The sequence below is a fragment of the Papio anubis genome, chromosome 13 (assembly GCF_008728515.1).
Source record: "Papio anubis isolate 15944 chromosome 13, Panubis1.0, whole genome shotgun sequence".
Classification (NCBI taxonomy): domain Eukaryota; kingdom Metazoa; phylum Chordata; class Mammalia; order Primates; family Cercopithecidae; genus Papio; species Papio anubis.
In genome coordinates, this window is record NC_044988.1 from 81,525,653 (window position 1) to 81,542,957 (window position 17,305).

At 45.7% G+C, this 17,305-nt stretch overlaps 1 protein-coding gene and 1 pseudogene across 9 annotated transcripts in view; both read right to left on the minus strand.

Moving 5' to 3' along the window:
- SUSD1 (sushi domain containing 1) overlaps nt 1-3,983 on the minus strand; it is a 135,264-nt gene extending 131,281 nt beyond the window's left edge. For 5 of the 9 annotated variants that reach the window (XM_021927275.2, XM_021927276.2, XM_031654402.1 and 2 more), the window contains exon 1: nt 3,315-3,982. In XM_021927275.2, coding sequence (XP_021782967.2) covers nt 3,315-3,417 — 103 coding nt within the window. In that variant the 5' untranslated portion in view covers nt 3,418-3,982. Of the gene's footprint in view, nt 1-3,314 lie in introns of all 9 variants that reach the window. The other 4 variants (XM_021927270.2, XM_021927274.2, XM_021927271.2 and 1 more) reach the window with 4 other exon arrangements.
- Nucleotides 224-2,448, minus strand: LOC116270124 (annotated as a pseudogene).
- Nucleotides 3,984-17,305: the final 13,322 nt, after the last annotated feature.

Sequence of the window (17,305 nt, forward strand, 5' to 3'; positions counted from 1 at the left end):
GGTTGCAGTGACCTGAGATCACGCCACTGTACTCCAGCCTGGGTGACACAGTGAGACTCCATCTCAAAAAAAAAAAAAAAAAGAGAGTATCTACTCCGAGGCCAGGAGTAGTGGCTTATGCCTGTAATTCCAGCACTTTTTGAGGCTGAGGTGGGCAGATCACTTGAGGTCAGGAGTTCAAGACCAGCCTGGCCAACATGGTAAAACCCTGCCTCTATTAAAAATACAAAAATTTGCTGGGCGTGGTGGTGCATATCTGTAATTCCAGCTACTCGGGAAGCTGAGGTAGGAGGATTTCTTGAACCCGGCAGGCAGAGGTTGCAGCAAGTGAGATCATGTCACTGCACTCCATCCAGCCTGGGTGACAGAGCAAGACTCAAGACTCCATCTCCAAAAAAAAAAAAAAAAGAGGATCTACTCTGTAACCAAGGTCTCTGCCCTCCATCTAGAGCCCTCACATCTAGCTCTCACCCTTTCTTCTCTGCTAGCTCTGGGTCTCCAGTGACCAGATCCATCAAATTCAAAGCCTTTTTCTCAATCTCCACCTCTCAGCTTCCCGTCTCCAAGTTTCCTTGACTAAATGAGCCCAGTCTTTCTCCATTCTACCTGGATGCTGCTTCTTCCTTCTCAACTTGCATCTACCATCTAAACTCCAAGAATCCTCTCCAAGAATCTGTCCTTCATCCTCCCAATCTTGCCAACCTCAAGGTTTCAAGCAACCATCAAGTCTATTGATTTCATCTTTCCAAATCCATAACAGCACCTCAAATTCAGGATGTCCAAAACAACAAATCATCTTTCTTTCCAAATCTTTCTCCTCCCGTAGAAACATATACCAAGTCACCCAGCCCCCAAGCCTTAGTGTCATCTTTCCCCTTCTGTTCCCTTGCACCTTCACATCTGTTATTAAATCCTTCCTTCCAGTCCATTTCCACCTTACTGTCTACATTCACTCCACTTCTGCTGTCATTACTGTGGGCCCAGTCCTCAGAACTTCCAGGCCAGCTATTGCAACAACTTCCTCAACGGGCTCGTCCAAGCCTCCAGTCTTTCCCTACATTGTCCACTATCAGGAAACCTGCCCTTCATAAAACCAGGTTCTCCAAGGTTGAACATGAAGGGAGAATGTCTACATATGGAGAGCAGGCTCAACCAGGAAGCCTTGACTTCTGTTTCCTCAAATTCACCCCAAAACCTTTAGTTACAGTTGACCTTAGGTAGCTACTAGCTGTGTTCAGCCATGTTAGCCTAACAATTCAATGGGACCACAGTGGACAGTCTCCTACCTTAGAGAGATCCTGAAATAGACGCCAAGCATCTGCAAGTCCTATGCGCACTGTCCTGGGAGATAGAGCCAAGGAAGGAATCTTAACCAGGGCACCAAATATTACAAAAATGGCCACTTCAGAAGATCGAGCCATTGTAATACCCACCAGGCATGGTAAAAGTCCCAAGGCAAAGAGAATGGGGGTGGGGGCAGCAGGCAGGAATCTCAACGACAAGACCCCATGTATCTCATCACATGGAAGTTTCCTTCCATTTCAGGATCAGTGTTTGGTTTTAGTAAGGAAGATGGGGGGTTCCTTAGACCCTTTATTCCCCCCACCCCGCCTCAAGTTTATTTATACAAATAGCAAAGGAGGACATCAGCCCCATGCAGATAGCAGTCCAAGGAGGACAATCCTTCTATCCTCATGTTGGCAAACAGAGATCTCTACTCTGAAGCCTTTGTAGGAGCCTGGGCTTCTTTGGGAGCCTGAGCTGGAACTGAAGCTGGAGCTGCAGCCTAGGCCTTGGTTTGATCCTTGGCCTTGGTCTTTGGCCGGCACAGCCTGAGCCCCTTGGCAATGAGGGCACGAGCACGTTTCCCAAGCTTGGGGCAGGCAATGTAGGCAAGAGCTGACACCCTTTGGAATCTTGGGCTTAACCTCCTTGGGGTTTATGAGGGCAAGGCCTCAGCACGTGCACTTATGTCCTTGGCATTGTCACCCTGCATATTCTTTAGGCCCTTCTTGTTGTGCTTCTTGGCAAGCACATGTTTGTCAGGAACTTGGGGTCCATCCCTTTAAGAGATTCGTATCTTTGTGATTGGAGTTTCTTGATGCCATTTCTGTGCCATTTTCGGGACTGGTTGTGTGTGGTGTTGTGCTTGGATTTGGCCACGTCTGCACCTTAACCTGCGGCTCCCGAAGCACCTAGAACTGGCTACACCCACTTTTCATGTCACTCCCTGAAACAGCTTCCAGTGGCTTCCAGGCACAGCTAAGTCCAAAGGCCTAGGTCTGCCAGTCAAGGCACTTTGCCCTCTACCTTTGGTGCCTCTCCTTGCTTCCTTCCCTTCTCCCCCGAGCCAGAATTCTGAGGGAATTCATTCATTCTACACACATTTGTGGAGAGGTGGCAGTGCCTGCTGCTATGAGCTGGGATACCTTTTCCACATTTTCCCATATCCAAATATGACCAATCATTGATGGCCCAGCTCAAGGGTCACCACCGGTTTCCCTTTCCCTGCCCTCACCACCCACACCTTCCCAGAACACTCATGCCATTCTGCCTTGTAGTACAGTTATGTGGATGAATGTCACCTCCCCTGCGTGTCTGAATCCTCTGTGTAATTCCTACTCCGCTCAACATTGCATTTTGCAGAGGAGGAAAAACAACTCCCTCGATCGCTTGGAAATAGAACATTTGCTGGTCTAAATCCTCCAGACAGTGAGCTCCACGAGGGCCCTCACTGCCCGCCCTCATTGCACACAGGGAAGCTGTTCAAGGGCCATCTGTTGAATGAATGAGTGAATTAATGGCTTCATTCCTGTACTCTTCCTTACGCTTCCTTCTCACCATATTTAGCACTCGGCTCTCTAACAACGTGAAAAATTTAAAAGTGGAAAGAAAATTGCTTCGGGTCACAAATGTGTCAAGCAAAAGCCACCGCAGAGCCGGAAGCGTGACATCGCCGCAGAACGCCCTGGCCTCCCGCCCTCCCCCGGGCGCCGCCCTGCCCGCGTCCGCGCTCGCGCCCAGCCCCCACCCCCGCCTCCTGGGCAGCAGAGGTCCCTGGGGACCCGGCCAGGCCGCCTCAAAACCGGCGTCCCCCGGTGACGCGGGGTCGGGCGGGGGCAGGGAAGCCCGGCGGGGAGCTCCTCGCTTCTCTGAGCTCCTCCTTGCCGATCCCCAACGGCCGGCGCGGGTCCCACCTGCGCCCCACGCCTCGGCACCGCGCCGGCCCGGCCCAGGGGCAGGGAAGCGTCCGTGAGCCCAGAGTCCTCCAGGCCCAGCCGGGGCCGCCCGTGCCGTTCCCCGCCCGCACTCACCGTCGGCGCCCGGCGCTCCCGCGGCGCCGCGGGCCAGGCCGAGCAGCAGCAACAGCGGCAGCAGGCGGCGAGGCGGGCCTGCACCCCGGGGCCCCCGGCCCATGCCGCCGCCCGTCCCTCCCGGTGCGCCCGCGGCTCCTCCCGGGGCCCTCGGGGCGCAGAGATAAGGCTGCAGGCGCCGCGGGGAGGGGACCAGCCGGCGGCTTCCGGCTCCGCAGGGGGAAGCGGGGGGCGCTGCGGGGTCCCGGGGAGGCCGCAGGGCGCGGGTCCTTCCTCCTGGCAGGGTCTGGGCGCTGGACACGCCCGTTCCGTGTAGGTCTCTGGCTCCGCGCGTTCACTACTTAGCGCACCTGCTGCGTGCCAGGCCCTCTCGCCGCTCACATTCGCAAAGGGGGGACAGACACTCATCGGATAATGACACAGCTGGAGGCAGAGCCCCGGAGAGTGCTGGGGAGGAAGTGTCTCGGGGAATCCAAGCCACTCGGGGGCTCAGGGAGGCACCCCCGGGGAGACGGGTGAGGGGAACAAAGGACAGAAATCTTCGAGGACGTGAAAGAGAGCTGGATGAGGTGACCGCAGCGCAAGGCCCAGGTGAGAGGTCGGAAGACCCAGGCCCAGGCCACCCAGGGGCGACACACTTGACCAGGTGACACCTGATCACCTGGTGTGAGAGAGAGGAGGACTGTGATGGAGGGAGGGACTGGCATCAGTCTCCGCTGCTCCGAGGACACCCTGCTTGGGTCGCGCTGATGCCAGCCCCTCCCTCCATCACAGCCGTATTCCACCCCCAGGGAGGGAGTACACCAAGACCCAAAGATGAGAAGGACGTTGGGGAGAAATCTAAGCGAGAGTTTGTTGTAGAAATGGGGAATGGGGACCTAGAGTGGGAGCAGAGGGTTGGAGACAGGCGTTGAGCTGCAGAGGGAAGTTAGCCCTCCTAACCCAAGTAAAGGAGGTCGCTGGGAGGCTGTCACAGTTTTAAGCAGGGAATGACTTCATCACTGACACATCTCTGTCTGTTCCGTGGCATTAGGTTTGGGGTTGGAATTGGGATGTGGAAGGCAGAGTCCAGCCCGGAGCTGCTGCAGGAATCAGGCAATAGAAGACATGTCCTGGCCCGGGGCGGTGGCTCACGCCTGTAATCCCAACACTTTGGGAGGTCGAGGCGGGTGGATCACTTGAGGTCAGGAGCTCGAGACCAGCCTGGCCAACTTGGTGAAACCCTGTCTCTACTGAAAAAAAGAAAAGAAAAGAAAAAAATTAGGTGAGCGTGGTGGCAGGCACCTGTAATCCCAGCTGCTGGGGAAGCTGAGGTGAGAGAATCACTTGAACCCAGGAGGCAGAGGTTGAAATGAGCCGAGCTCGCACCACTGCACTCCAGACTGGGCAACAGAGTGAGACTCCAGATAGATGAATGAATATGAATGAATGGATATAGATAGATAGATGAATGAATGGATCTACAGCTGGGCATTGACAAATGAGGTCAATGTGTAAGAGTGGAATCCACTAGGTTTTGTGACTAGTGGGAGAGAAGGAAATAAATAAGATCCGGTTTGAAGGCTTTGAGCTTGTGATGTCAGTGGGAGAGCATCCGAGAGCAGGCACCCCTACTTCACCCCATAGCCTCACTTGCTTATTCTCTGCCATGAGCCTGCCCTAAATCTAACCACTTTCAAACACACCCATACAAGGGCTAGAGTGGTAGAGTCATAGTAGTTAAAAATGAACTTCAAGCTGGGTGAAGTGTGGCCTGCCTGTAGTCCCAGCTACTAAAGAGGCTGAAGGGCAGGAGAATTGCTTGAGCCCAGGAATTCAAGGCCCAGGTGGGCAATAGAGTGAGACCCTCCTCTGTTAAAACAAACAAACAAACAAACAAAAACAACAAAGAAAAAACTCATCTTCCCAGGCTCTTTTTTCCTCTTGGGGAGACAGGGGTTGGTTTTGTTGCCCAGGCTGGAGTGCACAGCTCACCACAGCCTCAACCTCCTGGGCTCAGGCAGTCCTCCAGCCTCAACCTCCCCAGTAGCTGGGACTACAGGGGTGCAGCATCATGCCCGGTTCATTTAAAAACAATTTTTTTTTTTGTAGTGACAGGATCTGGCTATGTTACCCAAGCTGGTCTCCAACTCCTTGGCTCAAGCAATCCTCCCACTTTGGTCTCCCAAAGTGCTGGGATTACAGGAGTGAGCCACTGCACCCGGCCTCACAAGCCCTTTTCTTAGCAGGCTTTCTTGAAAATTATTTTTGATCAACAAAGACAGGCGCCTGTTTGGGGAGCAATGGATGGTGTGGTGTGTCTCTATTTAGACACATTTTTTAAGTTCAACTCTCTGTAAACTTGGAACTTAGGAATCATGTGATTGTTTCAACAAATACACCATTCACTTAAGATTTTTAACCAACCTATACCACTTCATCCCCACTGTGGCCCCTTGCAAAATAAATAAATTTAAATATATATGTATACACATACATTTTTAATTGATAATGTCAGGAAAAATTGTCCAAAACTTGGAAATGGGCAAAAGAGATTACTGGGTATCCTTACAGTGGGGCGCTGGGTGCACCTTTGCTGGACTTCCTGTTGACTAGGCTATTTTGCAGCACTAGAGGGCTAGAAGTTAACTTGCAGAAAACTGATGATAATGCAAAAGATTTATGTCCATAGCAGTGAAAATGAATGTTTTCCAGGAGAAATATAAGTGATCAGTCCTTTCTGCCAGAAAATAAATAAGTTAAACCCACTAATTTCATTTTGTCCTATATAATATTAACTAGTTAACCAGTTTGGCACCTATTAGCAAATTCATGTCATCATTCCTGATGTCAGATTTTCCTTTGAACCTTAACATCTTACTAATTTTCCTTTGAGGTCAACAACTTACTGAGTCCTCCATTAATCAATTACTTGAATAGAATCTTATATAGATTTTCATCTTATAGTTGCCTAAGTCATGTTTTCAATTTTTTGAAAGTTACATTTCAGTACAATCCATCTTACTCTATATTCCACATTAGATTGTATGACTTTCATCTTTTCATTGGCTCATTTTTACATATCAAATACATATTTTTGGTTTAAAAAATACTTCTTACTCAATGGTGAGTTCATTGGATCACATAATGAAAAATTATCTCCTCATCCAACAGTATTTGTCACAAGAATTAAAACAGAATATTTTAACCATTGTTAAATTTGGAGGAACAGTGGGATTATTGCTGACAAAGTATTTGACTTAAGAAAAATGTTCTTTTAAGAGAGCATGGTTAATATACCAGCATTTTCTTTAAAAGAGCTCGAAAGAAGCTTTCCTCTTCTCCTTCCTCCTCTCCTCCATTTCCTCCTCATTCTTCTTCTTTCTTTAATACAGGAGGATCTCACTCTGTCACCCAGGGTGGAGTGCAGTGGTGCAATCATGGCTCACTGCAGCCTTGACCTCCCAAGCTCAAGCGATCCCTCCACCTCAGCCTCCCAAGTAGCTGGGACTACAAGCACATGCCATTATGCCCATCTAATTAAAAAAAAAAAAAAATGCAGAGACAGGGTCTCGCTGTGTTGCCCAGGCTAGTCTTGAACTATTGGCCTCAAGGGATCCTCCTGCTTCAGCGTCCCGAAGTTCTGGGATTGCTGTTGTGAGCCACCATGCCTGGCTAGGACTTAGTGTTTAGTGGGTATCCACTTTCAGTTTTGCAAGAGGAAAAACGTTCTGTGGATGGATAGTGGTGATGATTGCACAACAATGTGAATGGATCTAACACTGAACTGTACACTTAAAAATGTTTGTTTGTCGTTTATTTTTGAGACAGAGTCTCACTCTTGTTGCGCAGACTGGAGTCCAATGGCACAATCTCGGCTCACTGCAACCTCTGCGTTCCGAGTTCAGGCGATTCTCCCGCCTTAGCCTCCCAAGTAGCTGGGATTACAGGCACGTGCCACCACACCTGGCTAATTTTGTACTTTTAGTAGAGATGGGGTTTCACCATGTTGGTCAGGCTGTTCTCGAACTCCTGACCTCAAATGATCCACCAGCTTTGGCCCCCCAAAGTGCTGGGATTACAGGCATGAGCCACCACGCCCGGCCTTAAAAATGTTTAAAATTGGCTGGGCACAGTGGCTCACACATGTAATCCCAGCACTTTGGGAGGCCGAGGCGGGTGGATCACAAGGTCAGGAGATTGAGACCATCCTGGCTAACCCGGTGAAACCCCATCTCTACTAAAAATATAAAAAATTAGCTAGGCGTGGTGGCAGGCACCTGTACTCCCATCTCCTTGGGAGGCTGAGGCAGGAGAATGGCGAGAACCCGGGAGGCAGAGGTTGTAGTGAGCCAAGATTGCATCACTGCACTCCAACCTGGGCAACAGGGTGAGACTCCATCTCAAAAAAAAAAAAAAAAAAAAGTTTAAAATTGTTTTTAAAAATTCAATGACAAAAAATATACATGCCAATTTTTATTTTTATTTTATCAGATAGGCAAATATTAAGGACTTTCCAAATTAATTTCGGTTCTGGCAGATCTATATGGGATCAGGTTTACAGGAAAGACACCTTGGAAAGCCCCATTTTCCCAATATTCCTGAGACATAAGTGAATGGGATTTCGGGAGAACTCTGAGAGGACTCTGGGGAGCCACGGGTATGGGGAGGCGGAGGGCGGGCAAATAGAAAAATTTCATTCTGAACACCGGTTCAGTATCTCTAGGGAGATTTTCCCCCAAGCTGCTCTTCTCAGTGTCAGATTCCAGTGTGAAGAGGTTTGGGGTCTGTCCAGTAGGTTCCCATCTGGCTACAAGGCCAGAAGGAGAAGCAAGGAGGGAGATTGGATACTAAATATCCTGGGACACTCCTGGAAAAAAATCCATTCTTGCTTACCACACTTCTGACCATAAATGATATACAGAGACTGCTTTGGGACAGCTCCTGGCAGGCTTGCAAATTGTATTTTTGTTTTTAATTTAATTTATTTATTTAGAGACAGAGTCTTCCTCTGTCGCCCAGGCTGGAATGCAGTGGCGCGATCATAGCTCACTGCAACTTTCAACTTCTGGGCAAAAGCAATCCTCCCGCTGCAGCCTCCTGTAAATTGTAAATATATTGTTTATTTGTGGGTATTTTAGGAATGGCTTGAATATCTAATTGTAATGAGTTTAATATACTCTGGGGTTGCACTTACTGCTTGAAGTTTGCATTAAGAGAAATAATTTAAATATTTGAAGCCTTTGAACTATATTGGCTGAAAACTCGTGTGGTGTGTTTGAAACAAAGTAACAGTCCCTCTGTAACAGTCTGCTCCACCCCCACCATGTCTAACCCTGGCTGACTCAACATCTGTGAAAACCCCAAGGCCACCTTCAAAAAAGCCACATTGCCCCTCCCAGAATGGAGTAATCATCTCAAGCAGATTTGTAAAGCCTGATAACAGGGACCTGTCCCTCCGGAGAAATGCCCCTGCTGATGAAGTCTCTAACTCAAACAAAGGCAGACTTCTCATTTTTTGAAGCTTAATGACTCTCAGATACTTTGTTGCTATTGGAGAAACAGTAGGATTACGCTGCCTTCTCCAGCATACCTCTCCCTCCCCCAAGACACACACACATACATCAAACACCCCACCTGGAGTTAGTTTGTAGACCTTAGGCAGCAAGTGCACTATTGTCTGCTGCACGTGGCTGTGCTACAACCAGTGGTGTGTACTTTACCCAAAACACCAGTATTCTCAGAAAAGCAAAACAAGCGTGGGTGGAAAGGGACAGCTCAGCTTAGTGGACAAGTAAGTCCTGGACTCCCTATTTTTATAACAGCGCCCTCTCTCCTCACTGTAATGGACTCAAGAGACCCTGTGATTCCCCCAGCAGAAGCTGGGGCAGCAGCAAGATTTGTATTTGGACTTGGATTTGGGAGGAAACTTCAGACACTGCAACAGACAAGTTCAAGGAACAGCAGGCTTAGTATTCACCTATCCTCCCCCGACCTCAGGTGGTGGAGACAACACCAAGTGAGATGGGCTCTGTCACCCAGTCTCTCTGTCTCTGTCACACACACACACACACACACACACACACACACACACACACAGCATCACCTGCCTCACTTGCAAAAGCCTCAGCTGTTGGTGTTTTTATTCCACAAACCCTGAAAGGAAGCCTGCTGACAGCCCATTTCCGGACCAAGGATCAGCCACACACAGCCCTAAGGAGAAGCAGGCCAGGCAGCGGGGGCAAATCAGCAATTAGCAGCACAGTCGCTGAGGAAACCACAACAGCTGTGAGGGCGGATGGTTCCAGACCTTCACTGATAGACCAGCTCACAGTGAAGACCCGTATCACCGACTTGGGCAAATAGTGCAATCTTCAAAACAGAAATACTTTACTCAATTATTTTGCAATGGACTTAGCTACAAGCTTTATTTGTTTCTTTGCTCACCACTGTTTTTTGTTTTTGTTTTTGTTTTTTAATGTCCTATGTCTTCCTCTTTCCCCACTCCTCCTCCTCCTTCATCTTCTTTGGTGACATCTTTGAGTATCTGTTTCAGAAAGTATTCCCGGGTGATAAACTTTGAATCTTTGCAAATCCAAATACATATTGATTTTGCCCTCATAAGCTTTTTTTTTTTTTTTTTTTTTTTTTTTTTTGAGACAGGATCTTGCTCTGTTGCCTAGGCTGGAGTGCAGTGGCCCAATCTTGTCTCACTGCAACCCCGGTCTCCCGGGTTCAAGCAATTCTTGTGCCTCAACCTCCCAAGCAGCTGGGATTATAGACATGCACCATCACACCCAGCTAATTTTTGTGTTTTTAGTAGAGCCAGGGTTTCACCATGTTGCCCAGGCTGGTCTCAAACTCCTGACCTCAAGTGATCTGCCTGCCTCAGCCTCCCAAAATATTGGAATTACAGGCATGAGCCACCGCGCCCGACCCTATAATTATTATACATTAATTATACATTCACTGAGTACAGAATTCTGGATTCAAAATAATTAGGTGATCGGTTAATGTGGTCTAGAATTCTGGATTCAAAACAATTAGGTGATCAGTTAATGTGGTCTAGAATTCTGGATTCAGATGGAGGGTTGCAGATGGAGGGATTCAGATGGATTCAGATGGAGGGTTGCAGGAGAGTTCCATGCTACTGTGGTTATCAACCCCTTACAGGTGACATGTCATTCTCCTATCATATCTACCAAGCTTTGGGGGATTTTCTCTTTATCCTGGGAATTCAGAAATTTCTTTTTTTTTACTATACTTTAAGTTCTAGGGTACATGTGCACCATGTGCAGGTTTGTTACATATGTATACATGTGCCACGTTGGTGTGCTGCACCCATTAACTCGTCATTACATTAGGTATATCTCCTAATGCTATCCCTCTCCCCTCCCCCTTCCCCACAATAGGCCCCGGTGTGTGATGTTCCCCTTCCTGTGTCCAAGTGATCTCATTGTTCAATTCCCACCTCTGAGTGAGAACATGCAGTGTTTGCTTTTCTGTTCTTGATTTCATGAGGATATAATGTTTCATTATTCCTGCCCAGCACTCACTGGGCCCTTTCAATTTGTAGAATTAAGGCTTTCTACAGGCAAGACATTTTTTTCTATTAATTATTTGATTATTTCATTCCCTCAATTATTTCTATTTGTCCCTTCTGGAATGTATGGGAATTTTTTTTTTTTTTAAATAGAGGTAGAGTCTCACTTTGTTGCCCAGGCTGGCTTCAAACTCCTAACTTCAAGCCATCCTCCCTCCTTGGCCTTCCAAATGCTGGGATTACAGATGTGAGCCACCATGCCTGGCTGGGAATTTTTTAAAACTTGCCTGTAGCCTCCATGGCTGTTAGTATTTTTCTTTGACTCTCTACTTTCTTTGCCTTCATTTACTGAATGTGGGAGATTGCCATAACTCAATTTAGTGAAATTTGTGTTCATGAATTTGATCCTTATCCATGCCGTTCTGTTCTTCAATTCATCTATAGAAATATTTTTATATCAGCAATCATGCTTTTAATTTCTAAGAACTCTGCTTCTTTGTATAGAATGGCTTTTTTTCTGTAGTTGTAATGACTTCTGTTTTATCAGGAAGTTGTTCATTTACTTGTTGAGTTTTATGACTCTTCTGCTGGTTTTCCTCAAGTGTTTCATGATTCTTGACTGTTCTTATTTCTACACGAGGGTCTTCTCTGTTACAAATCAACAGTTTGTGAGAAAATCAGGTGGTGATATGGTTTGGCTCTGTGTCCCCACCCAAATCTCATCTGCAATTGTAATCCCCCGGTGTCCAGGGAGGGAAGTGATTGGATTATGGTTGCAGTTTCCCCTATGTTTTTCTCATGATAGTGAGTGAGTTCTTCTGAGATCTGAGGGTTTTATGAGGGTTTCTTCCCTCTTTGCTTCCTCTTCTCTTGCCTGCCACCTTGTAAGATGTGCCTGCTTCCCCTTCTGCCATAATTGTAGGTTTCCTGAGGTCTCCCCAGCTATGCAGAACTGTGAATCAATTAAACCTCTTTCCTATATAAATTATCCAGTCTCAGGTATTTCTTTATAGCAATATGAAAATGGGGCCGGGTGCGGTGGCTCACGCCTGTAATCCCAGCACTTTGGGAGGCTGAGGTGGGCAGATCACTAGCTCAGAATTTCGAGACCAGCATGTCCAACGTGGTGAAACCCAGTCTCTACTAAAAATACAAAAATTAGCTGGGTGTGGTGGCACCACCTGTAATCCCAGCTACTTGGGAGGCTGAGGGAGGAAAATTGCTTCAACTTCAGAAGTGGAGGTTGCAGTGAGCCGAGATTGAGCCACTGCACTCCAACCTGGGCAACAGAGTGAGACTCCATCTCAAAAAAAAAAAAAAAGAAAAAGAAAAAAAGAAAGAAAAGAAAAAGAAAATGGACTAATACAGGTGGGTAAAAAAAAAAAAATGGAATCGATAGTCTGACTGTATTTCTTCAGGTGAGAATCTCTGCCTTCTTAGGAGTAAATGGAGATTTGGTCACAGTGGTTCTAGCTCCAGTGGTGGTGCAAAGCAGGAGGTAGGAGTGGGGAGGTAAAGAGAGTGCATTTGAGACCTCTTTCTTGGTTGCCATACTTTCTCTGACTCCAGTGCCTTCTCTGGGAGCCCCCTTTGTATCACTATTCTCATCTTATTTGGTAAGCAATAAGCTTCATTTAAAGTTATCACTTAGACCGGGCGTGGTGGCTCATGCCTGTAATCCCAGTACTTTGGGAGGGATCAGTTGAGGTCAGGAGTTCAAGACGAGCCTGGCCAACATGGTGAAACCCCATCTCTACTAAAAATACAAAAAATTTGCTGGGCTTGGTGGTAGGCACCTGTAATCCCACCTACTCAGGAGGCTGAGGCAAGAGAATCACTTGAACCCAGGAGGTGGAGGTTGCAGTGAGCAGAGATTGGGCCACTGTACTCCAGCCTGGGCAACAAGAGCAAAACTCCATCTCAAAATAAATAAACAAAATATAAATAAAAAATATATATATATATACACACATAAAGTTATCACTTGGGGAAAAAATTCATAACTAGCCACTTCTAAAACAGAAAATAGGTGAAGACATTTGTAGCTCATGAATAAATTATCAGCTCACTATCCTACTGGTTCCTTTTCCCTGTCTCTGCTGTCTCTGAACCTGAGATAATTCTGGAGTTCTAATGGGAAAATGTACTATTTTGGAGATGCTGTCTTTCTGCTTTCATGAGATTGTGGGTGCCTCAGCTCTGTTGTGTTTTTGTCAGTCACATCTGCTTTAGGTATTCAGCAGATCTCCTCCGTTTTGCTGCTCTCATAATACCATGCCTGGATTTCCAGTACTGCTTTCAAGTGATTCTGCTCCCACCCCCAGCTTCCATTAAAAAAAAAAAAAAATTGAGATGTAACTTTCATGCAGTGAAATATACAAATATTAAGTATACAGCTCATAAATTTGTACTTATATACACACCAAATATCCACTACCCAGGCCAAGAAACAGAGCATTACAAGCTTCCTGGAAGCTCCCTCATGTATTTTATCAGTCAGTCCCCCATAAGTAATCAATGTTCCAACCTGTATAATCACCATAGGTTAGTTTTGCCTGCTTTCGAATTTTATGTAAAGTAAATCATATTTACTGTTTGTTCTTTTTGCTTGTGACTTTTTATACTCATCATTGTATCTGTGAGAGTTACATCCATGTCATTATGAGTAGAAGTTCATTTTCTTCATTTCTGTGTAATAGTCCAATGCTAACATGTATATGCAACAATTTACTTACCCATTCCATTGTGGATGGACATTTGGGCTATTGTCCACTTTTAGCTCCAAATAAAACTGCTATGAAACTTCTTGTATTAATACATGTTTTGTGGGGTATGTATAGTATTATTCTGCTGGGCAAATACCCAGGTTCACAGGATTTATAGATGGTCAGCTTTAGGAGTATTGCCAAACAGTTTTCCAAAGCAGCTGCTGTTCACACTTCCATGACTGATGCAGAGAGTTCCAGCAGCTCCATGTCCTTGCCAACATTTGGTTTTGTCAGTCATTTTAATTTTAGCAACTTTGATGGGTGTACAGGGGCCTCTTAATGTGGTTTTATTTTCATTTCTTTGTTGATCAATAATATTAAACACATTTTCTTTTCTTTTTATTTTTTGTTTTTTGAGACAGAGTTTCGCTCTTGTTGCCCAGGCTGGAGTGCAATGGCACGATCTCGGCTTACTGCAACTTCTGCCTCCTATTTTCAAGCGATTCTCCTGCCTCAGCTTCCCGAGTAGCTGGGATTACAGGCATGCACCACCATGCCTGCCTAATTTTGTATTTTTAGTAGAGATGCGGTTTCTCCATGTTGGTCAGGCTGGTCTCAAACTCCTGACCTCAGGTGATCTGCCCACCTTGGCCTCCCAAAGTGCTGGGATTACAGGCGTGAGCCACTGCTCCCAGCCATTAAACAATCCTCTTTTGAGACATGCTATCACATATTTTGTCCATTTTGTAAAATTGGGTTATCTGTCTTTTTCTCATTGATCTATTGGAGTTTGTTTATATTCCGGATTTAAGTCACTTGTCAGACATATGTATTCCAAATTTCTTCTCCAAGCGTGTGACTTGCGTTTTCACTCTCTTAACGATGTCATGTGATGAATAAACTTAACCTTAAAGAAGATCATTTATCATAGTTTTCTTCTATGGTTAGTGCTTTTGTGTTCTGTTTAAGAAATTTTTGCCTATTTGGAGACCATGAAGTTATTCTGTTTTCTTCTAGAGTAAACTTGTAGAACTTCTTGATTATTTTACTTTTCATACTTAGCTCTAAAATTCATCTGGAATTAATTTTTATGTATAGTGTGAAGTTCATTTTTCCTCATGTGGATATCCAATTGTTACAGCATCATTTATTGAAAATATCCCTCTCCCTGCCCCCCAAGAATTGCAGAGGAGCCTTCATTATGAATCAGGAGATTGGGTATATGTGGAGTCTGCTGCTAGACTTTATTCAATTCCATTGACAAATGTGTCTATCCTTGCTTTAATACCACTGTCTTAAGTACCGTTGCTTTATTGTAATTCATACCTGGTAGTGAAAAGCTTCTGGTTTCATTTTTCCTCAATATTGCCTTGGTTACATTTTTAGCATTTTCCATTTTTACATTATATATATAAAATATAGGCTGAGGCATGGTAATCACTTGAACCTGGGAAGTGGAGGTTGCAGTGAGCTGAGATTGCACCACTACACTCCAGCCTGGGCCACAGAGTGGGACTCCATCTCAAAAAAAAAAAAAAAAAAAAAAAAAAGATCTCCAGCATGGCGCACAATACCCTTTATAATCAGGTCTCTGCTCATGTCTCCATATACATTTCTACTTCCAAAGTCCCCTATATGTCACATTTAGCACTTACTACGTGTATTAAACTGTCACTTACTTGTCTGTCTTTCCCATTAACTTGTAAGTTTTGCAAGGACCTGGAGTGTACCATATTCACCAGCTATCATTGCATCTGGGCAAAATTCCTGGTACCTAGTAAGTGTTCTACATATTTGGGGAAGGAAGGAAAAATTGGAATTGATCACTGTCAGCTCCAGGTTGCCAGTGGGTATTAATATTCCGCTCACCTGTGCATCTCTGGAACAAGCTAGGGTAGAAAAGCTTCAGATTAGTCGTCCCCCTACACGTCTTATTTCCTGTTCATTCACAGGCTTGGTTCCTGGATCATATATCCCCAGGTGACTGTCTCCCACACTGACTGTCTCCAGGGCTCCAATGATGCTTCACATTGTACCGACTTGCTCACATGGTTGTTTAAACATGGAGGCTGGGCGTGGTGGCTGACTCCTGTAATCCCAACACTTTGGGAGGCCGAGGAGGGTGGATCACCCAAGGTCAGGAGTTCGAGACCAGCTTGACCAACATGGTGAAACCCTGTGTCTACTAAAAACACAAAAAATTAGCCAGGCATGGTGGCGCGCACCTGTAGTCCCAGCTGCTTACGTGGCTGAGGCAGGAGAATTGCTTAAACCCGGGAGGCGGAAGTTGCAGTGAGTCGAGACTGCACCACTGCACTCCAGCCTGGGCAACAAGAGCAAAGCTCCATATCAAAATCAAAATCAAAATAATAATAAATAAAAATTGATATGAGGGAGAAACTTTGAATCTGTGCCAAGGTGAGTAATGGAAAAGGAAGCCTCTATTAGCCAGTTCAAAAGATTTCTTATGCTTTGATTTTCTCTAGCAGGTTTGTGGAATAAACCCTCAGCACTCACGGGTAATTTTAAAATCAAATTATTGTTTTTTATTGTGGTAGCTAATTCTTAAATACGATTTGCTAATATTGGCCACAATATTGGACTGACAAGCCACGAGCCTTAGATCCTCACAGAAAACACAGTTGTCACACATCATTTAAATCAAGTCACCCGCACCCGTCCAAACAGGTCGGCTGCCATCAAAATTCCTCTTTCCTGGACGCCCCTCCTTCAAAGCTCTGCTCTGTATACTTAGGAGAGTTTGGGTTCAAGAGAAATAAAATATGATGCAAAATGTTGAAAGAAAAGCTGAAATTTATGGGCACCCATAACCCAAAAGTTTCAGTCACAAGTCTGACTTAAGGTGGCCTTGTCCAGTGATTCAAAAAATGCCTCTAGAATCCAGTTTCTCCTCCTAGCTCTGCTCTGTTCTCGGGTTTTCCTCTCATGATCATAAGATGACTGCAGCTGCGGCAGCAGTTTTTACATCCTCTCAGCTTCAAATCTGGCGGACAGAGAAAGATTCTCTTCCCACTGAGTGACTTGAGCCCTTGAGCCCTCCATCTCTGGGGGAAAGTACCCATGACTAAAGCAACCACACCACTGCAGTGCATCATAGCATCAATAATTAGCCTCCATCCACTGGAGCTTGACCTGAGTGTGGGGTCAACCTCTCCCAAACCCCAGGACTGAGCTGGGAAGGAGCACTTCCCAGTAGAAACTCACAGAAATGTTTTACCAGAAGAGCAAAAGGATTCTACACAGAAAATCAGCAGGTGTGACTAGCTAGCTATTCAGAATCATACATGCATTTTCTTTTTATTCTTTTCTTTTTCTTTTCTTTTTTTTTTCTTTTTTTTTTTTGAGATGGTGTCTCACTCTGTCCCCACACTGGAGTGTAATGGCATGATCTCAACTCGCTACAACTTCTGACTCTCAGGTTCAAGTAATTCTCCTGCCTCTGCCTCCTGAGTAGCTGGGATTACAGGCATGCGCCACCATGCCCGGCTAATTTTTTTTGTATTTTGAATAGAAATGGGGTTTCACTATTTTGGCCAGGCTAGTCTCGAACTCCTGACCTCAAGTGATCCACCTGCTTCTGCCTCCCAAAGTGCTGAGATTACAGGTGTGAGTCACCCCTCCCAGCCTGTACATGCATTTTCACAAAGCATAACTTATTTGAGCTGGAATTTTTTTTAACCCCCTTTCCATGTGACATTACTGGTGCAAAAGTAATCATGGTTTTTGCTATCAAAAGTAAT